The sequence below is a fragment of the Cibotium barometz genome, chromosome 32 (genome assembly GCF_041138505.1).
Source record: "Cibotium barometz isolate CiBa-2024 chromosome 32, ASM4113850v1, whole genome shotgun sequence".
NCBI classification, from domain to species: Eukaryota; Viridiplantae; Streptophyta; class Polypodiopsida; order Cyatheales; family Cibotiaceae; genus Cibotium; species Cibotium barometz.
In genome coordinates, this window is record NC_141077.1 from 23633536 (window position 1) to 23656875 (window position 23340).

The window sequence follows — 23340 nt, forward strand, 5'->3', positions numbered from 1 at the left end:
GCTATTCACAAGTCCTTGCCTTACAAAATCGGCCCTCCTCCATATGCACTCCCTGCATTAGTGCCTTTGGTGCTAAAACAGGGTAGGTCTCTCCTAGTGTATGTGGGTACTGTAGGCTGACAGTCATTGATCCATCCCCTTGTCTAGAGAGAGAGAGAGAGAGAGAGAGAGAGAGAGAGAGAGAGAGAGAGAGAGAGAGAGAGAGAGAGAGAGAGAGAGAGAGATTTAACGTCTTCAAAAGGCCAAAGTGACCTATAAGACCAAAATAATTACATCAAGTCCATGTGATACAATGTCTAAGTTACATAAAAAATGGAAATGTTAAGAATTAAAAATGAAAAGCTAAAGTTGGTACTGGAACTGAGAGCGTATAGCTCTCTACCCTCATCCTAATATATCCCTCATCGGGAATCGCTACTTGGTGCTTAGGGTGGTGGGATTGAGCTGGCGAGAGAAGGTCCTCCTATGGTGGGAGATGATGGGCCGTGATCTGTGCCTGAAGTATTGGGGTCATGTGCAAGGCCCTCGTGGTGGATAAGGGCGTCGTGCTAATGGCTTTGTTTAATCGCACTCCTCTTGATCGGGCTCAAACTCTACCACCTGGAGTTCGGGTGATAGGGTGGGGGCTACTATAGAGGTCTTTGCATGTGATCCAGCTCTAAAAGTCTCTACCCAAAAGAATTCTGTACGAGAGAGAGAGAGAGAGAGAGAGAGAGAGAGAGAGAGAGAGAGAGAGAGAGAGAGAGAGAGAGAGAGAGAGAGAGAGAGAGAGAGAGAGAGAGAGAGAGAGAGAGAGAGAGAGAGTCAACTGCATGCATGGACATTGGATATTCCTCCAGTTCTGGCTTGATCACATTTTAATTAAAACCTTAGCTATTTCATACCTGTTTGCTAAGGCTCAATTGTAGAGAGATCCTACTTAATGGGACCCCAAAAGGTTATGGGGGCAACATATGAAATCGTTGTCATCCCTTGGGATGCAAGTTGACCTTGAGCTTTATTATTATAAGATCGCCCCATGAGGTTTTTATTGGGGGGCAGAGAGAGGGAAGGGGGGTGGTGTGTGCTGGCTTCATTCTTATTAGGGAAGAAGATGCCCTCCTAAAGGTCTTTACACATCGAGAAGCGATAGTTTGCATAACCATGTCTTTAACGCTAATCATTTTTGAGCAATCAGGCAGTCCATTCATCAAACCAATGCAAAATAATTCATGCAAAATATTTTAAGCAACTTGGTCCTCAAGGTTCCACCCTAGGACCGTTAAAGAAAAGGTCTTAATACTTCCTCAGGGTTCCACTCTAGGACCGTTATAGAAAAGGTTCTAATACTTTAGGCCCTTTCTAGAAATCCCTATGTTGCAAAGAAGAGTTAATCTCATTAAAATAATGTAGCATGTGCGTTTGAATTTCCCTCGATCCAGACCTTTCCTGTCTACAACAGCGCACAAACACAGCAGGTTCGAGCTAGAGAAGGCTCCCTTCTAGCATTAATCTCTGCACATCACCCATTAAAGAGAGGGCTAATTATTATTGGGCCGTGCAGGAACCCGTTGTGCTGTTTGGCGTCTAGGGTTTGTTAGGGTTTCCTCTTTGGAAAACCAGGAAGAAATCAAACTCCTAAACCGGGGAGGGGTTCGCCATGGCTGTGGAGCTTCCTTCTTCGCCGAGCGAGGTCCAAAAGCTGCTGGCTTCTGCCGTCTCATCCAGAGCTTCCCACATCAGAAATGAGTCCGAGTATGCCCTTTTTTCCATGCCTTTTTCTTAAAATTTGGGTAGACCTACTTTGGTGTTTCTACCAATAATTTTTAAGGATTTTTTTTCTGATATTTTTCGTCACTTCTGGAAGGATTTTGGTAGATTTTACCCCATTTCTTATGGGAGTTTGGTGATTTTTCCCCAAATTTTGGCCTTTTGCCCCTTTGTTTGTTTGTTTTTTTTTTCTTTGGGTTTATTGTTTGGAAAGTTTTTCTCCAGATCAAACTGATAATCGCAGAAATTGTTTTTGTAGTAGAGTTGGTAAGGTACTTGCATCGCTGCCAGGGCTCAACGTTGCAGTTGCTATCACTACCTAATACAAAAAGAAATAGTTAGTGAAAATTGCACTTTTATTAGTGTTTGATTTTCCCTTTGAATTCAAAATTTGGGTAAATTTTTTTTGTGGTAATTAAATACTGATCTTTTCTTGTTGAAGGTTGAAACCAAAATTGATAAGTCATGAAGTATATCCTATTCCAAATTTTGTTCAATGATCAAACACATTGAAAATGGGGATCAAACCACATTTGCATACGGCATTTCTTTCAACACACACACACACACACACACACACACACACACACACACATGTATAAAATTCCATGGTTTGGTTGCCGATGCATAAAACTTATATACTCTTTTGCCATGGCCGGCTACTTGGGAGGAGCAATCTTACAATAGGATGTGTTGGAGGTGGCAATTCTCGTAGCTACTCTTGGGTTATCGCATGACTAGAAGTTGTGGTGGACTATCCCATATGCAAGAGCATGGGAAGTCGAAGAGACATATATAGGGTGTGGTGGCACCTTGTCATAGATATCTCCTCTGGTCGGGTTTTTTTTGGGGGGGGGGGGGGGGGGGGGAGCAACGGCTAGGAGATGGGAGCCCAGGCATCGACGTTGCTCAGTGCCCTAGGGTGGTGTGCGTGTTGCTGTTGCTGACTTTGACAGAATGGGCATCCAATCACTTACATGTTCCGTAAGCTAATTCTTGCCGAAAAAAACTACTTGGTCTATGATGGGGAGCTCCTCGCGGTGATACAAGCTCTAAAACATTGGAATCAAGGATTATTCTGGTCGGCCAGCTTCTTGGGCATATTGTGGGCCTATAAAAGGCTAGGCCATGTTTCATTCTAAGGATCTTACTCCCACTTGGGGGTTTGGTCATGGATAGGACCCATGAGGTCTAGATTAAGTCAAGAGTCACCTTTTTGGCAAGTTAATGCCATGGACTTGTACAAGACTATCACATCTTGTTGTAATATATGATATACTGAAAAAATAGCTCGCCCCTCTCTCTTCTCTATGTTTATGTTGATTGTTCTTGCATCAAGGGTTCTTGTGCAATACTTAGGGCTGAAAGAAGACATAGAGCTCTGTGCATGCGACTTTGATATTAGAGTGTCAGGTTGATTCTAGGATAGTGTTGCTGCCCATGTCCCACCTGCCCTTATTGCATCGTGCATGGATGAAACCATCGCTTGTGTCTTGTTTTTTGGTGGTGTGGTGACCATGCAACATTGTATTAGAATTAGGCTCAGCAAGACTAAGTGCTGAAAGTGTCCGTGATGAAGGTGCACAGGTCCAAGGAGTAACGCAGCAAGGGTCAAGATCCGAGGAGGCTGGTTGATGTTAGGCGAAACCCAAGGGAAAGGTTTCATGAGAGTTGGCTGCCATTGAGGACATCCAAGGAAGGCTGTCAGGGAGCAATTCCAAGGGATGATGATCATCCAAGGGGTGGAACCAAGGGTGCCATGATCAACCTCAAGACGAAAGAACTTGTTGTGTTCAGGGACAGGGTAGAGAAGACAAGGGGACAAAGTGGAGTAGATGCATAGATCTCAACACTAGATGTGGAGTGGAATCAGAGACATGGCAAGGTTTTCAGTTAAAAGGTTGCCAAGAAGGAAGGATGACAATGGGAGTGCATGAGGAGACAGAGGGATGATGACAATCATCCAAGGTCAAAGGTTGGAATCCCGTCGTCAAGTTTAGCAGGAGGGCATGTCATGTGCATGCACATGGACATGCCTAATCCAAGGCTAATTTTGATAGGTAGCACATAAATATCAAGTTTAGTAGGAGGGATGTCATGTGCATGCATACGGACATGCCTATTCCAAGGTTGATTTTGATAGGCAGCACATAAATATCAAGTTTAGCAGGAGGGGATGTCATGTGCACGCACATGGACATGCCTAATCCAAGGTTAATTCTGATAGGCAGCATATAGACATCTAGATTAGGGCTCTAGCATGGGTCCAAGTGTGCACAGAAGACAACAAAGAGGACTTAGATGCAATTGGCCAGATTTATGAAGGCTTATGAAGCAGGTTGGTAGCATATATACACATGGGATTTGTCCTCTGGCTGACTGCTGGTTGACCAGCTTCTTGGGCATATTGTGGGCCTATAAAAAGCTAGGCCATGATTCATTTTGAGGATCTCACTTCCACTTGGGGGTTTGGTCATGGATAGCACCCATCAGGTCTAGATTAGGTCAAGAGTCACCTTTTTGATAGGTTTATGCCATGGACTTTTGTACAAGACTATTACCTCTTGTTGTAATATATGATATATTGAAAAGACAGCTCTCCTCTCTCTTCTCTCAATCTATGTTGATTGTTCTTTCAAGGAAAGGTTTCATTTCTTACAGCAATTGAAAGATTGTTTTACGGAAGCATTGCCAAGTGAGCTTCCAACTATTTGCTTGGAGTATCATCGTATAGATTTGATCCCAAGGAGCTCTCCATTGAATTAGCCACCGTATTGTGTGAGCGCTAGTTAATAATAAGAACAAGGGTTTTATTTGGCTGAGTAGTTCACCTTATTGCTCATCAGTTCCATTGGTGTAAAAGAAGGATGACACTTACCGCATGCATGGATTGTAGAGCTATCAATAAAATTACAATCAAGAATTGGTTTTCCATAGTGAGGATTAATGACATATTGAATGATTCTTCCTACTTTAGTAGGATTAATTTGAAGAGCGGTTATCATCTAATATGGCTTGTGTCGAGGTCCTTTCTCAAAAGTACGATAGTCTTGTGATCCCTTTTTTTATGTAAGTTAGAGATCCTCCTCTCATCTTGGATGAGTTCAATGCAATGCTTCTAGAGGAGGAGTTGGCGCAAAAGGGTCGACAAGACGGGGACCCTACGTTCTTTGCCAATGAGTAAAGATTGAAGTAACCCCTCTACTTCATAGGATAGGCTATGTCTAGAACACTCATAGAAAGAAATAGACAGATATCAAGAGTGATACTTTGAAGACGAAACAAGACTAAACCAACAATGAGGGGGTTGAATCAGAGCTTTCCGTGGCAATTGATTTTTTTTGTGCAAAAGCAGTCCACTTAATTGGATACCATGGATCTTGTATCATCGACAATGGAGCATCAAGACATGAATAGTCAAAAGGATTGGTATTCTTCCCTCCGGCCAATGGGAGATGACATCCTGGTAGTTGTGACTGTCGTTGGAAGAAACATCATTCTTAACTACCTCTACGAGCTTTCAGCTTTTGTTGCGTGAGTCCATGTGGGCATAAGTGAGCTGTGGCATGAAAGATTTGGTTTCTGAGCTTTTGTGTCTTGATTGAGATGCCGAAAAGTGGGAACGTGAAACACCTATTGGCTTTGTTAGAGATGTCAAATGCATGTGAAGCTTGCTTGAAGAACAATCAGCATCGGCAACCATTTTTCGCTAGAGGCTAGCTTCAAACCACAGTCTTCTGTCCACCTTGTTCATGCTGATTGTTATGGAAACATGAACACCACACATATAGGCAGTTCTTTCTACTTCATGTCACTAATCAATTACTACGTTAGGAATAGTTTTTGAAGATAAGACCAAGACTTGAATGGCTTGCATTGGTTAAAAATGAGACACGGAAGAAGGTGAAGAAGTTCAAAACAGATCGGGGTGAAGAATTAATGTATAAGGAATTCATTGCCTACTGCAAGGAGGGTGGTATAAAGAAGCAACTCATAGTGGCTCATACACAGAGCATAATGGAGTAGTAGAATGCAAGAATAGAGTGATCAAGGAAATGACTGGGAGTATGCTCAAATGTAAAGATTTATCCAACACCTTTTGGGCCAAGGTAAGCAAGCACTGTTGTATACATACTGAATACGGATTACACCAAAATTAAGGGAATGGCACCTCAATAGGCCTACTTTGGTAAGAATTTTACGGTTGTATATTTCAGAATCGTTGGAAGTGACTCTTTTCTGAATGTTCTAGATTCAAACAGAACAGTAAACATTTGTTAAACATTTGCTGGTCAAAGAGGATGGAGGAGCCGAGGAGAACTCAAGAAAACTTTATTAATTATGCACACATGGAAAAATGATGCCCACACGTCTTGCCGAAGCGCAAGCAAATGCAAATTGGATGGCAGCCATACAGTCTGAGTATGACTCTATCATGAAGAACCACTCTTGGACTTTGTGAATGCAACACCATTGGCACCAAGTGGGTGTACAAAGCCAAGTATTGTTATGATGGATCTTTGGAGAAGTACAAGGCTCGTCTATGGCTAAAGGGGTTTGCATCATAGGGCAAAGGCTTTGACTTTCGAGAGACATTTGAAGTTTTCATCCAAATTGCAGCTACTGTATGTATGTGTGCGTGTGCTCATTAAAGCTAGCCTTACATGGCTGAGTTTGGCGTTTTCCTATGGAGAAGTGGTAGAAACTCGGTTTGTTGATGGTTTATCTATTAAGATTTGTTTAGCACAGGTACATCTTTATGCATGCTACTCTTGGGTGCTAATTACGCGAATGGGGATGTCATAGCATATGGTCTATGCCATGCATGATGGAGTTGATGATTTGAAGCTTTGTGTGTAGAATTTCATGAAGTCAAGATTGCACTTTGTTTTTTTAAAGTTTGTAAAATAACCTAAATTTTTCATTGTTATAGCACCTCTGTACAGATGGACCAAAACCACCCATTTAGCTTCCCTACTGAGGAACACAAGGAACTTGGCATCTAGTTCACTGCTCAACCATAGAGTCCATCAAGCTCATCCCCAAGTTGAAGGTCTAGAGGTGTCTAAAGACAATTTTTAACACATGGAGTAAGTCTTAGTGTTCTAATATCACCACAACACACTTGGGTGTGTGTCAAATCCCCATAGATCTCCTCGTGGAACGCTCCTGGTACGAGACTCGAAACGTGCAAACAAACAAACAAACAAGGGGGGGTGCAGGCTTGACTCACCTCCCAACCATGATAGCTGTGGGCAAGCCCACAGTCTTGGCTGTCCCCACCGAGCCACGAGCTGAGCTAACTTGGTTGACATACCGACCAATCTCCTCCTCGTGACGTCCCATACCGCCACGAAGCTACCCTCGCGGGCCTCGAGATTGCTGTCGGCCTCGGCTGCGTAAGCAGGTGCACGTCTGCACTAGATCCAAGCTCCAAGACCATAGAGCTCTCACAAATCTCGCGAGACTCTATATGACTAATGACTAACCTTGGCCACCCTTTTATAGGCTCTTGGCCGGTCATCGGGCGTCCACACTTGGGTGCCTGCCTGTCTATACTTGGGTGCCCGCCCGTTAGTCTATCCCTAACTCAGCCAATTAGCCTGCCTAGCTCCAAGCTTCCCCAAACCTCGAAGCTAGTCTTGTGTGCGTGTAGCACACGGTAGATACACACTGTGCACATGACATACTCCCCTTTCTCTAAGAGCTCACTCCTGAGCTCACTAAAAAGCCAGGGTAATCTCTCTGAAGAGTAGTCAATGTCTCCCATGTAGCATCCTCCTCAACACGATCCTTCCACTTGATCTTGTATTCCGTGATAAGCGTATTACGCAATCTTCTTTCACGAAATCCAAGAATCTTTTCAGGTTCGTGCGGAATAAATGTCATGTTTTTCACTGTCATGTGCTACACACTGTGCACATGACAGTGTGTTCCATAGAGTAGTCTCAGTTGCTCGGGAGGTACATCATGGCACTCATACAAAATTTTCTTTTGGATGTCCACATCAGTAGGCACACAAACCTTTCCAAGCTTAAATACTAGTCTACTTCAGATGGAATACTAATCAATATCTTCCTCTGTGTAGCAACACTTATATGAGTATCTGGATCAATCTACTCTCTTGGGTTGCTATCAGTCAGTCTGGACCAGCTGCCAGATTCTACCAAATGAAGAATCTCCTTGGCAATGTCCTTTGAGAGAAAGAAAAGTTAGTCAATATTTTAGTGGAAGAGATACTATCGACCTTTGAAATTTTGTTGAGGGCATTTGCAACCCGATTGGTGATCCCTTTCCAATAATGGATCTCAAAATTGAACACTTCTATGAGTTCAATCTGTATGGGCTTCCAACTCCTTACATGCCATGGGGGCAACCCTACCATGACAAGAATGACAATGAACTCTACCAAGCCTTGGTAAACTTATGGTCATGGAGCACCTAGGCATGCTACACACTAAGAGCCCAAAGCAAAAGGTCCTCTTTAGTGAACCATTTGACAACAATCAAGACCAACAATCATAGGTAACTTGTTCCCAGCTTCGGTTGATTACATGCATATTGCAATGAATGATGATCTGTCCATGCAGCAATCATAGGTAACTTCTTCCCAAGTCCGGTATCCTAGCACCATACAAAAAGTGTCCATGTTTTCAATGCATAAGCCATCGCTAGAAGTTCACTTTTTTGGGTAAGATATTGCAACTCTGCCTTTGAAAGTTTTTTACTTTTGAGGGCTACGGGCCTCCCATCCTAGTACAAAGTTGCACCTATCGCAAAATTGTTGGCATCCCTCTACCACGAAATGCTTATTTGGATCCACAATTAGCAACATAGGCTCCGAGGTAACTAGATCAAGTGATAAGCGAATTAGGTGTGTTGATCAAGGTAGAATCGTTTTTGGGAACTCATGCGGTTAAGCAAAAGTGCTAGCATGCATTGGGATTGCAAGATATTTATGGCACCTAGTTGCTTTTTTCTAACTGCATGCACGCCCACACTTGGTTGACCTTGGGCTTCCCAAATCTAGAGCCCAAAAGTATGGCAACCAGCCCAAAAAGGCAACATGAATCAAAACTAGCTTCAATTGCCCAAATTAGTTACCATACCTTGACACTTTTCCCTCAAAGCTCCCTACCAATAGGTCTTGCTTTGACACCAATATAAGGACCACATCGTTAAGAACTACTCGTGGTTAGCTTTCTCGTGAGGAACACAAGAAACTTGGAACGAGCTTACCACCCAACTATAGAGACAATCAAACTCACCCCCGAGTTATGTCTCTAGACTCTAGAGCCCATCGAACCATGAGGTTTGTATGCATCTAGAGACAACTCTTGACACATGCAATAAGCCTTGGCATCTCATGTCACTAAGACACGCCTGTTGGGTGCTTTCTCACAGAGTAGTTCCCACTAGGCCATGAGTCCAGGATGAAATGTGTAACGAGCTCGGGACAAACAATGACTCTTTCTCACTACTGTGTTCACAAAACTTCACATTAACAAATATTTCTCACTATTATGTTCACATTAACAAATCTTTTGAATAGTTGACAACTTAACATGCCATTCACTTAGCAATAAAATAAGAAGGGACACACACAACGGGCCGACCTCTCCTTAGGAATTTTGTATTCCAAAAAGAGTATTTTACCCATACAAGAATGAGGGGGCCAAGCACCAGATTTCCAGGTATCTACAAGTCAAATAGTGGCTCCATACCCTAGCCTCAGGGCTAGGGCAAGAACCATCCACTGCCCAAAGCCTAAGACAAGGGGAGAACTCCACGCTTGGTAGGAATAGAGACACCATTGCCCAAGGCAAGGGGAGATGCTTGCCCAAAACACCTTCAATGTAATGATTTAGCCCATGAGTGAGGCTCTCAGTCTATGATTGGCAAACAACACCTCCCAATGAATATGAGGAACACCTTTAGCACCGCTTGGAGTAACCTTGGGAATAGGTTTTGCACCCATGGAGTAATGAGCACTAAAACAAGGGGAAAATGTTCATGCCCAGCTGAAATGCACCCCAATGATGACCAGCAGCAGCAACCAACACTACTCCAGCTATTTTACAGCTTTCTGGGGGACATAAACACTCAAAAACTGGACACATGTTCGTACAGTACGGACCCGTATAGTCCGTACAGATTAGGGTTTCTGTACAATATGTACAGGTCCACCATGAGATGGAGGAGGCTTGTATAGTAGTTGGTGATGGTGCATGGGTGCCATAGAGTGAGAGAGATGGTCCCCTAGCGCATATAAGGGAGAGGAAGTAGGTGGCCATGCCAGGGCTTTTGTGCCAAGTGTGTGGGTAGCCCACCATTCAAGCTCACACTTGCTTATTAGATGCGTGGGTACCCCACATGGTGCGCAGCCCACCATTCAAGGCCCAAACTTGCTTATTAGATGCTTGGGCACTCCACATGGGCCCAAAAGAGGGGTGCATGGTTCTAGCAAATCTTATAGATTCACATGCAACCATGCATGATGCAAATGCACATATACTTTGGAAATCTCCTGTTCTAATACTTGTATCTAGACATCACTCTCATTGGGCACCATTCATTAGAAAGGGGGTTCTAGACCAAATGGTGACAAAATATTTGATTCTCCCCATAAGTGAGCCAATAATTGATTTATACAACCACTCTATTTACTAGGTGTTATATAGTTAGGCTAATGCCTTTATTAATGACTAAAACTGTGCTTTAGATGTCTCAACCCAGTCCCTAGATCAGCCCAACTCCAAGGTAGACTTGCCAACCAGCCCCAAGCTTGGGATGCAACAAAGATGATGTAGATGTTCCTTTGATGAATAAATCTCAGGTACCTACACGACCCGCATACGAGTAATTGGAACATGAGCATCAGTGCAGGCTTGAGAGCTAGAGCACATGAGATTGGAATTCGAGGTTGATGAGGGTCAATGTGGCAACTCAAAGTCAATGAGGCTCACTGTGCTGAAAAGGGCCTTTGCAGAGTTGAAGAGATCTAGTGTAGATAGGACCTTCTAGTAATAGTTGTAGGTTTTTCACACCAAGGGCCAAGGCAGACTCAATATTATCTCCAAGTGTAAGCCATCTTTATGAGAATATCACGTTTAGTAAGTATGATAGTAAGCTCAATCCCTTCACTTGGTGACAGGAGTTTGAGGCATGTTTTTTTTTGACTTTAGAGGTTTGATAATGACAAGGTCATATTTGATCAACGAAGCTTGCATGTGGTGGCATGACTGGTTGTGTAACTACTAACAACACGGGTCCTCAAACTTGGATTGTCCAGTGGGATAAGTTTGAGGAAGATTTTAAAAGGCGTTTCTTGCTACCGGAATACCCAATTTTTTTTAAAATGAGTTTCAAGGTTTGTGTCAAAATTTGCAATTCATACTTTATTTTGTAAACAATGTCACGTAGTTGGATTTGCAATTGCAGAAATCAGGCTCGAAAAAAGCGGCCGCTTTCCTTTGCAGATTGTGTTGGGATTCGAAGCCTCGTGTGTGTGTTCACCTCTTGTATGTGAACCTCTGCTTGGTGGTTATTGTTGTGAACATGGTGGTCTTTTTGTGGGGGTTTTTACTGGCCAACTAGCTCACGACTAGCCCACGGCCAACTTGAGGCAAGCTGAGTAGCATTTGGTCGGGCTGATTGCATAGTTGCATGAAACTGAAACATGTACAACTCCCTGAAGTCCACCATAGACACTTACACTAAGGCAGACAAGTCCTCTACAGGCACTTGCATTCTAAGTCATGTAAGTCCACCATGGACACTTACACTCTTAAGGGACACAAACCCTGCTCACAAAAGGAGAGAAGGGGACAAACTGGTGAAAGGTAACGTAAAATAAAACACAATATAAAACTTTGGAAAAGAGGAGAAACATGGGGTGGAACATTTTGGAGAAGATGAAAAGGAAATTTGGTAAAAATTTAAAACTTGAAAGGATAAATTTATGGGGGGTAAACTTGAGAGGAGATTAGGAAACATGAAACGACGACAAAGTTTCCGCAATTTTAACTAAGAAACAGCCGTTTCCTGCTACTATGCATGATTGGCCCTAGTAATAGGCCTCCCCTTCTCCCACACTTAGTATCAATCATTTGCCTTCTTCAGTCATCTGGACAAGCAGCCTTTGGAGATTCGGAGGTGGGTAGCGGTAGAGTCAGCCAACGTTTGGGAAAAGCATATGCATCATCTGAAACTGGTCACCTTTTGGCTTAGGTTTACAACTAGTTTTGGAACACTCTTTTGTGTTTTGGAGCATTGCTCACACATTAATATGGACATTAGTAGTAGGTTATATTAGAGTGCTTGCCCACCATGGCCAGCTTGATGCAGGAGAAGCAGTATTTGGCAGGGTTGATGGTTCTATAAATAGGGTCCCCTCCTCCCCACTTTCGTTGTCAATCATCTGCCTTTTCAGTTAGCTGTCAAGCAGCCTCTAGATCTCCTATTCGGGTAGCAGCAGAGTCAGCCAACGCTTGGGGAAAGCATTTTCATTTCATAACTTGGGCTTCGTTTGCAGTTGGTCACCTTTTGGCATAAGTGTACAATTAGTTGTGACATTCTTTTGTTTTTTGGAGCATGGCTCACACAAAGAGATTAAAAGTAGGTGATTGGAGTGCTTGTGTTTTGTGGTTCTCGATCTTCTGGTGTCTTTTTTTTTTCCCTCTATGAAACGCTTGCATCTTAATTATTCATGTTAAAAGACAATTCCACCCAAGTAAGAGTGTGGAGACAAAGGAATGGTAAATGATTTAGCTCAAGGATCAAGCTCCTGCATATTGTGTCAAAAACAGTTGTTCATTTTTGTTGTTTCCAGGACCATTACTTTGGCAAACGTTCGAAGGTTGCTAGAAACTGACCTTGGGCTAGAGAAGTCTGCACTCGATGCTCACAAATCCATGATCAGGCAGCTTGTGGACGAGGTAAGAGATTTGTCACAGTAACGATCATGATAGTATTAGTTAATGCGGGCCTCATAGATGCGGTTTTTCAAGTGTGCATGTTGCTTGGGTTTATTGGGAGCTCAGGTGCTTTTCAGTACAGACAATGCTGAAGCCCAAGAAGAAAAGACATTTGTTAATGAAGATACAAGGGTGCATGACCTAGATGAGGTGGCAAAGGAAACATTACATTCAAAAAAATCGAAGAAGGGTTCTCGCAAAAAGGCTAGAGAGGAGAATGGGTTGGCCAGTCGGTTGGAAGAGATGAATTCTGGGGATTCACAAGGGGAGGATTCGCATATGGAGGCACCAACGAAGAAGAAGAAGAAGAAGAAGAAGGAGAAGAACGAGAAGAAAGAAAAAGCTCGTAGCAAAGAGGTGAGTGAAGATGAAGATGAAGATGAAGATGGAAGTCATCCTGAAGTGTCTGAGGAGGGCGATGATGTCTCTGAAGTGAAGAAACCTAAGAAGGTAGTTGCTCTTCTTGTACGCCTGCTCAAGGTTTTCAATAAAATTTAAAGTTTTCCCTTGCTTCTGTCATGACAACATAACAATTTTGGTATCAGGCTTTGCCGAAAATTGCGAGTGTCAAGTCAGCACAAGATAAGAAAGTTGAACGTCTAAAGAAGACTATCAAATCTTGTGGGTTAGGGTAAGTCCATCAGAAGGTATCAAAGCTTGTGGGTTAGGACATCTTGACAATATGCTTTTCAAGCTTACAACTGAAAACCTGCTTTGGATTTCTCTTTGCTGTCTCCCTTCAAAGGTTTTTGCAAACGATGGGTTGTTTTGGCTGATGTTATCAGTGATTTTTCTGCAGTATTCCACCTTCCATATACAAGAAAGCCAAGCAGCTACCTGATGATAAACAGGATAGTTTCCTTATCAATGAGTTAGAAGGGATCCTAAACCGGAAAGGTCTGTCATCGAACCCCACAGAGAAAGGTAAAATTTTTCCCCTTTCATCCAAGTGCGCTCCTGTTTGAAGGGTTCATAGTTGCATCTTGTACTCTTACTCAATCCAGTGATCTGTATGGTCCTCCTTCGCATATTGCATGCGCAATGTGCACAATGCACAAGCTTTTATATAAGTTTGAAGTTCTTGTTTGTCCTAGACCTTATTAGGTGGTCCATATGCATCATCCATGCACCCATGTACTTTCCCATCATCACAATGCAGCCTGCACTCATTGTGTACATAGTTGTTTCCAATATAACAATTTAATATTTATAATAATTAAAGTTTAAACTAGAAAAGAGTGGCGTACTCAACATACCTTAACTTATCAGGCCTTTTTCATACTCATATATTGAATGCACATTGTACATATCATACCTAATGTTTCTAACCACATTGGACAGGATAGACGTCAAGTAAAAGTAGAGGTTAAGAATTGAGTTATTTATAGTCCAGGCTGGCACTTGAGTTGTACCATATGGTCATGTCTAGCTCTATAGTTATTTCTAGTCTAGGCTGGCGCTTGAGTTGTACCATATGGTCATGTCTAGCTCTAGAGTTATTTATAGTCTAGGCTGGCGCTTGGGTTGTACGATATGGTCATATCTAGCTCTACGGTTGGGTGGTCAGTCCAAGGTAGGATCAAAACGTACGTACGGATCCAATCTGTACGTACGGATCGATCCGTACGTTTTTTTTTTGGTTTTTTTTGGGCGGCGTGCATGCGTCTTGTGTCTGCGTCTTGCGTCTGGACTCTGGAGGCCGTACGACCTCAACCTTCCGGTAAGGACTAGCCGCCATGCTCTCTCCTCTCTACAATCGCACTCTCTCTCTCTTCGCTACTGTCGCCGCCGCCTTCTCCCTGGGCCGCCCCCTGCACACCGCTGCCTCAGTTCGCCTCTGCCCTCACCGCCCCTGTTCGCTTCGCGCCTCTGTGCGTAGCCCCCTCTCTGTTCGCCATTGGCGCCCAGTACGGCTGGCAATATAACTCACCCACCCTTGCTCAGGCCCCCAAGGCAGCAACATAACTCTCTCTCTCTCTCTCAGAGCCTTAGCCCACCATTTGTGGACGACTCACTTGTGACAATGTGACTTGTCTTAAGTAATAAGTATTAAGTATTAAGTATGATTAACTTATTAAGTATGATTGACGACTTGTGATTCTAATTTCTCACTTTTGAATTAGTAGGTTTGTGACCTTGTTGTGTCTCTATTTCGAAAGTTTTATATGTCAATGTGGACATGGACTGAAATTTTATGTAGGTGGCTGAAATTTCTGAGATTTTATGTATTTTTACCAATGGTACGTATTTTTACGTACCTTAAATTTTTTTCCGTACCAAACAACGTACAGTACGTACGGATCCGTACAGTACATAACGTTTGGTACCACCTTGGGTCAGTCTTAACTCTCAAGACCTCTTGGTCAGTCTTAACTCTCAAGACCTCCTCCATGATGTTTCATGTGTAGCTATGTAAGTAGAGATTTATGTAGCCCAGCATGGATGAAGGAAGAGCATGGCCAGAAGTGATCTTCCACCATTATCAAGGTCTTGCCAACAACGTTTTTTTATAAACAAAGAGTGGGAGACATTGTGACCCTTTGATGTCTTGTATACGTTTTCTTAACCTAGCATTTATACGCAGGCTTCAGTTTGGATTGTTTTGATTGCAGTATAATTTGTGACTTTTTTTTTTGGCTCCTGCGTTTTGTAGCATTATTGTTAGGTCCACATACTTGGAAAGTCTAACAGGGTTGAAGATGCTTGGGTCAAATCTGAAGAGGATGACTGTGATAGAATTAGGCTAGCGACACACATCCAGCTATTGGTTCCATTCCAGAACCACCCGAGCCTGAGGTGGAGATTGCCTTGAGTCAGCCAGGATCCGGTAGCACACGGCATCCCATACGACTAGGCTGCCTACAGCTACTCTTGGCCTAGAGGTCTCTCGCCTTCCATTCCGTTCTCAGAAGACGTTACTTCAGCTTAAGAGAAATGCTGATTTAGGGATTGCCACTTCTCTCATTGCCTGTGTCCATGGATGATGGATGTCACCCGGAAAGAAAGCTACAGATTGGATGCTCGTGGCCTTTCCTTTTGACCTCTGTGCTCACATTTCGGACGGCTGACTTTTTGGCAGGAAAGATTTTCAGGTGGTTTTGGATCTGCTGAAAGCATGTCAGCTGTATTAGGGGCTACTCCACTTGCTTTGAGTTCCAAGATGATTTCCATCCTACTTGGTTTTGACCTAGCAGAGGAAAATAAGAATTCGTATCTTTGTCTGCTTCCTTGGGTCACCTAAGGTTTAGCACTGGCCACTTCTGACCATTGGACCAGCATTTGGCGTGGTCATTGAGGTTCCTCCACTACTAGGCATGCCTTCTTCAGTTAACAAGGTTGTTAGAGCAGATGAGGCGCCTCATGTTAGGGTCATTGTCTGAGACCCTGAATTTTAGGAAGATCATACGATGCTCTACCTCCGGATGACTCGTTTTTCAGACAGAAGACAGAGATTGTAGGCAAACTGGATCAGTGTTGCATCCATAGACTCTATGGGCACTTTGCCAAAGAGTGTCACATGAAAAAGAAGGATCCTAGAAAAAAAAGGAAGGAGTTAGTATTCAAGATGTTCTTGGCCCTCTCAGAGCCAATCAGAGATGGGTTATTGCTAGGGATGGCAGGACTGCAGGTGCACCAGATCTGGCCATTCCACAGCCTCCTCCTCCAAATGCCCAGCAGGCATTTTCAGATGGAGCAGGATCTCGAGGACCTCCCACAGGAGCATGAAAAATGGGGAAACATCTCGTTAGTAAGGATAGCACAAGCAAGTGGAAGGGAAGAGAGTGGGGAAGAGAAAGCAAATAAAAGAAATTGCCAGAGGAAAGGAAAAGAGCAGAGAGGTAAAGAGGTGGAGAAAGGATAGAAGTCTTGAACGGAACTTAGAATCAATGAAATGTCTGAAACTAAGGAAACATGCTGTTTGTAAATTGGGAGTGGGGAAACATGTTTCGGACGTGAGGACCCTCCCAAAACTTGGGGATGTGTTCTGGGGTGTTCCCCCCCATAATTATGAACAGAATTACATATTTTGAAGCTGTCTTTTTTGACATTCAAAGCTGGACCACTCTTTCCTCACTGATTATTTACCCATTTCTTATTTTAGAATTTTTGTCACTAATAAAAAGAATATACACAGAAAAGAAGATTGAGGATGGTAAGATCATGAAAAACTAGGATGTTTTTAGCCTAAAGTCAGATGAGGCACCACCGTAATGTGCAGTGATGGGGATGTGACCTTGGGACTGAAGCGTTTACTTCGAGAAACCTTGGCCTTACACTCTGTTTAGTCCAGTAATTGCAGGGCCATGGTGACTTCTTTATTTCTTCCCCTTGGTCTGACTGGTTGCTCCCCCTTGCCTCCTCTCTCTTCCTTTCAAAGCGGAAGCAATGGGTAGTTTCTCTATGGCACAAGACACTGGCATTTGTTTTTTTTTTTTTTTTTTTTGGGGGGGGGGGTGTGATTTGCAATCAAGTTGTGTAATTGCTGAATAAATTTTGCTTTACATCAAGTACAATGCTCAACTGCAAGTGCCTTAACTGATGAGAAACCAAAGGGGTTCTGAATTAATTGTAGAAAGGGGTTGGAAACTGGTGAAGAGAGGTCGTAGGTGCTGCTCCAAGTCTGGTCACAATTGCTGATCAGGTGTGTGAAAGGAAAGAGAAATCTGGAGCTCAGTATTCTGAGTTCTCATGACTGTGGAGAGTCAATGTACCTTGTGCGCCTGGTCTGGTAACAAGAAAGACTAAGTCGAATGCAATATGTATTAAATTTGTCGTCGATTTTCAGAGATAAAAAATGCAAAGAAGAGAATAGCAAGGGAGAAGGATCTAGAAGGTATCGACACGACAAATATAATAATGGAACCAAGAGGCAGGAGAGCCACATCTCAGCTCTTTCCTCCTGTTTATAAACCGCCTGTTGTGGAGAATGATAGTGAGGACGATGATGATGGAAATGCCAAGGATGGTGCTGAATCTTCTGAAGGTATCTGCTTGCGTTGCTTTCTTTTGGGACTTCTTGAGAACTGAACTCTTGCTTTGTTATCATCATAAGTACAGATTTAGTACATATGCTTTTAACTAAGCTTCTGCTTTTGTGTTGCAGATGATGTTGAAAACCTTGCAAAGGTAGAAGAGAGTGATTAGGTGATCATTGCAAATGCTCACATTTTTGCATAAGGGCCAGGTGTATATTGCTGCCAGGTACAAACAAGTAGGTGCCGGTCCCATCACACACAGATCGGTCCTCTCCTGTGCCATGTCAACTATGGCCAGCTGCTTTGTCTCAAGTTCTAGCACAGGACATGTAACATGGTCGTATGTTTGTGATGTTCCAAAATATTGGAGTTTTCGGTTCTTTTGGAAGAACACAAGCTGTTCACACGTGTCTAGAGCACAGGCAGTGTGGACTCCGTGATAGAAACTCCTGTTTCTTATTGATAGGAAGCAAATCATGCTTGAGTTTTCTACTCACTGAACAGGTTGGTTGGTTTCTCTCTTATATATTTATATACATTTTATTAACCTTAATCACTAGTAATTCTGCCTTAGTTTACCTGTAAAGTTTGTTATGTAATCAGCTCAGATATACTTCAAAAGTGTTGTTAACTCGGCCGCTAAGTGGATGCACAGTTATCTTTTTGGGGGTTTGCAGTCACTAGTTGCGTGGGTGGCTACTTTGTTGGGGTGGGTTGGACAAGGCATTCAATCTATCTATTTCCCTCTTCTAGGTCTCACCTAGAAGAGCTACCAACAGATTAATAAAGTGCGATGACTTAAACTTCTATTCTCTGCTTCTCAATTGTCATCCTTTAGCTGTTAGTGTAGGTGAAGGGAGCGAGATGTTGCTTGCTTTTGCTCTCCTCTTTCTTTTGCTCAAAATCTGCTGCTTTTGTAGGAAACATGCTTTATTGCTCAAAATATGCTTGCTTTTGTCCACTCTCAAATCAAGTTTTAGGGAAGAAGGTGGTGGCTTGAATAATAAAAGCTCTTTGTGTAGAAGATGACATGAAAAACCATGTTGTAATCCACTATTCTCTACCTTATGATCCATATCTAGTTTGGTGTAGAAAATAACATACTAATAATTAACTTACTGTTTGTTGCCGATTGGTACTTTTTGACACCTTTGGAATGATAATCGATTTCCTTCCGAACAAAATGACTACTTTCTCACCACACTATCTTATGCTATAGTCAAATGATGGATGTTTTCAATATTCTTTGATGATTATTATGATAAAAATCATTTGGCAATCTCAGGCTTGTTAAGGGCCAATGGAGAGGTCACTTATGCCATAGGAAACCTTCCTTGAGCGAATCTCAAGGAGATGGTCCTTAAGAGTTTGCCTCACGTGCATAAGCACTTACAAGAAACGAATAAAAATATCATGGCCATGTGGTATGATTGCCTTTGTGGGGAGAGAGAGAAAGAAAGAAAGTTGTATTGGCGTCTACAAAAGGCCAAAATGACCTATGAGACCAAAAGGTTACATCATGTCCATGAAATACATCATCATTGTGGTACTAAAAATAAAAATCAAAGAAAGTAACAAGAGCTGAAATGTTAGGTTTGATCCCAAAACAATAAGTGTCTTGCCCTTATATCATATTCTAAAATATCCCGCATAGGACGTTGCAACATGGCACCCAACGTAGTAAAGCTAGGCTGGCGTGAGAAAGTCTTGTGGTGGTGGGAGATGGTGGCTCTGATCCTCCTTTAGTGAAGTGGGCATGGGCGGGGACCATGGGGTTGGGGGCGCTAGGCTCTGCATAGCTCAATGGCTTTGTCTAGTGTTATTCCTCTCGGTTGAGGTCTTGCATAAGTTTGAAGGTTGAGTGTAGTGGGTGAATTTGCCCTTGTCGCTCTAGTCTAGAAGTCTATGAGAACTATTTGCATTGGTCCTTTGATGTGTACCATTTGTCTGGGTCGTAAAAGGGACTCCTTGTGTTTGCGAAGCTCCAAGAGGAAAAGCCCAAAGCACCTTTGGTTTGGGGAATCCATGATCTTGGAAAGTGGGCCAAATCCATCTTGGAAGAGGCAGTGGACCCTCCCCCTAATCTCATAGTATATTGGGCATTTGCATACATAGTGGGCCTCTGTCTCAACCTTTGTGTGACAAAGCTGACATATCTTCTCCTTTGGTGAGCAGTTGCCCTTGGCCCATATCTGGTTGTTCTCCACTCTCAACTGATGGGATGAGGTGCAAATTTGTCCAATCGCACATCGCACCCCAAATCACATGTGTGTCCATGTTGTGTGGGTGTGTGATGCAGCCGTTCTGATGCAGCCGTTCTCTGTTAGGCGAACAATATGGTCCCTACTATGAAAGGCCATATTCATCCCAAGGGGATTGATGGGTGGGCTCCAATCTCATGATGTCCTTCTTGATGATCCTGTTCAACGCTGTGTGGCTAAGAGCAAAGGAGGGTGCCTCTAAACTATACTAGAACGGAGGGAGTGCCTCCATCTGCATGCCATGCATACCAAACCAAGTGCTCACCTATGCATACCAACATTGCGTGTCCTTGTTTAGTGCCAACTGTCTCGAGGACTCTAGGGTGAGCTTGGGGTATCTGTTTGGTGGGAGCTCCCATAATTTGTGCCAGTAAGTCACTGTCTGGAAAATAGCCTCTGTCCACAATCAATGCAACCCCTATCTTTGCTTGCACGATCTCGTGTGGCACTAATGGCTTACTTCTAATCATGCGTGAGATCATCATCACTAGCGGCCTCTCCATCGGCTTCCACCCATCATATACATTCTCTGTGTGTGTCTCAACTACTGGCTCCTCCCTCCAGCTCCTTGTGTGGTATAAACTAGGACCCAAGATGGGAGCTCCATATAGTAGTGTGGGTGTGACTAGTGTGTCAAATAGCCAGAGCTTTGTCCTCGGCTCTTGAAACTATATCTGTGAGCATTGCCTCTAAAGTGAGCCCAAAGTTGCATAGCCACACATCATACTGGTTTCGGTGAAACGTGGTCCGGTAAAGTGAACCCAAGGCATACATAAGAGGTCACATACTCCATTGGTTCCCCACTATATGTAAACTTTTGTGTGCAGATTTGCCTATCCACTGTGGGGAGGTGTTAAAGATCATAACCTTGGTCTTCCCAAGGTTTATGCTGAGATCCTGATCCTCGCAAAAGGCATGTAATGCATCCAAGTGTCTCTGCAGCCCCTCTGATGAGTAAAAAATGAGAACAATGTCATTTACACACAATAGAATGGGTATTAAAGCTCTTGCCCCAAAAGTGCTCTTAGACCTCCCTGTCTGTCTATGTAGTCAGACACCTCATCAATGTAGAGCCCAAATAGAGTGGGAGATAAGAGATAACCCTATTTCACCTTGATAGTGCTATGTATGTCCTCCGATTCCCCCCTTGGGGCCCGCACTGTGCCAATGACAGACTCAGAGTGTGAGAATCCCCCCAAAGCATCTCTGTAGGTATTCCCATGTCTTGCAGTCTCCTCTTTAGTTTGTCTTGTGGGACTGTGTCAAAAGCCTTGTTGAAATCCACAAAGCAGCAGTATATCTAGTGCCCATGTGATCTCCCCTCCTCAATGCTACCTTGTAATGTGAAGATGTGGTCCAACATGGAGTGTCCTCTCCGAAAACATGCCTGCCTTGGTGCTCCGAGTCTCTACTCCTCCCCCCATTTGTTGAGCTCATGCTCCAAGATTGATCCACAAATCTTGGACAATGTGTGACCAATCATAATAGTCGTGTAGTTACTGGGATCCATGGGGTCACTTGCTTTTAGAATGGGCACAATGATATTAGAAGATCAATTGGTGGGGAGACCCTTGCATAGGGCCTTGTTAAACATATGAGCCAGAAGTTGAGCCAATACATCCTTTGCATCTGAGAAGTGCTCGGCAATCAGCCCATCATGATCCTGTGCTCTCCCATTCTGCATCCTGTCAATAGTATCTCTCACCATGCTCAAGTGGAAAAAGGGGGGGGGGTGAGGGTGAGGAGGGTGGTTGTCTGGGGACGTGGTAAAGGGAGGCAGCGTATGCATGCCATATGTCTGATACCCTCATTTCAGATTTTACCATTTCACCCTACCCCATTGATGTCGCAACTGATCATGCATACTAAGCTTTCTCCCACATGTTAGTAAACCATCGAGTCACTGGCCCTACCACATCACTGCCACTCGAGATACCACTTCACTAGGGATACCTCTTTTGTCTACTCTGACCACATTTTTTGCACCCTCTCCAACCTCGACCCACACATCCCACTTGATGAGCTTACCAAACAGCTTGCAGCCACCCTTCACATATCCGCTGCTGCAGCCGCTTTCCCTCACACCAGAGCCAACCCTAGACCACCTGGAGGGATTGTTCCACATAATAGTTGGCATGATGAGTGCCACGTGAGACCCATGCTTGCCTTTTGTAGCGGGAGGTTGCTTTGGGCTCCACCACTCACCAGCAAGCACGACAGATCTTCCGTTGTCTTGTACGAAGGAAGAAGTGAGCCTACCTAGCTCACTTCGAGCAGGAGTTATACCAGTTGTTTCTCGGACGGGACTGCAAGGAGGTCTGGAGGCTCTTCCAGGATCATCCCCACACACCGACCTTGATCACCTCACCCAGGAGAGAGAGCCCACCAAGTAGTCACTGTACTAGCTCCATTTTCGAAGGGGTAGCAAGCGAAGGCGCTGGAGCCAGGCCATCGGGCTAGGCCATTAGAAATGGCTAGTTCATGAGCTCCTTCAAGGGCCAGGAGGTACTCCCCATAGTCTATATGGGCTGTCATGTCAAGTGATGTCCGCTTGATATCTGTGCATATAATGTAAATCTCCTAGTACATGGGATCCTCTATCTCAAAGAAAGGTGCCTGCGCAGTGGCGGTGCGCGCGTTGAAGTCTCCAGCAAGGAGGATATCCCCTAGACTGGAGAACTTCAAAACATCCTTATAGAGAGAGAGAGAGAGAGAGAGAGAGAGAGAGAGAGAGAGAGAGAGAGAGAGAGAGAGAGAGAGAGAGAGAGAGAGAGAGAGAGAGAGAGAGAGAGAGAGAGAGAGAGAGAGAGGCTCCTTATCATTGAAAAAAGAAAGGGAAGAGAGAGGCTTTATCTTTTATAGGGAATTTAACCTTAAACTAACTAGGGTTACGTGCAGATACCATCTGAAACCCTTATTTAATTGCAAATAATTCTCTCTCTCTCTCTCTCTCTCTCTCTCTCTCTCTCTCTCTCACCCCCTTCCCTCTTTCACTCTCACACACACACTTTCTCTTCCATCTCTCTAGATTTCTTTATCTATCGCTCTATCCTTCTCTCTCTCTCTCTCTCTCTCTCTATGTGTGTGTGTGTGTGTGTGTGTGTGTGTGTGTACTCTCTCTCTCTCCAAGCCTCTCTTGCTCTCCCCCTCTCACTTAAATTAACTAGCAAGCTCCAATGAACAAAACATAGAGTTGTATTTCTTGTCTTTGCATTAGCATCACATAGCACCTACTCCAATGGACTAGTGATGGTTGTAGTGAGATGGTGCAATTGCCAACGTAAATATTTAACTCAAAGTTCTCGAGACGGTTGCAATGGGGAAGAAAAGAAGAGGAAGAGGACTTGCAACCACTACTCAACTAGACTCCTTGTTGTT

General features: G+C 43.6%; 1 protein-coding gene across 1 annotated transcript; it reads left to right on the plus strand.

Annotated features, from left to right (window-relative positions):
• Positions 1-1319: 1319 nt before the first annotated feature.
• On the plus strand, positions 1320-18510 carry LOC147619980 (uncharacterized). Its single transcript, XM_086772090.1, has 8 exons — positions 1320-1457; positions 1544-1734; positions 12581-12686; positions 12792-13175; positions 13271-13356; positions 13525-13649; positions 17512-17709; positions 17830-18510. Exons 2-8 carry the CDS (start codon positions 1640-1642, stop codon positions 17868-17870), a joined length of 1035 nt encoding a protein of 344 aa, XP_086628216.1. The 5' UTR covers positions 1320-1457; positions 1544-1639; the 3' UTR covers positions 17871-18510.
• The last annotated feature ends 4830 nt before the right edge of the window (positions 18511-23340 follow it).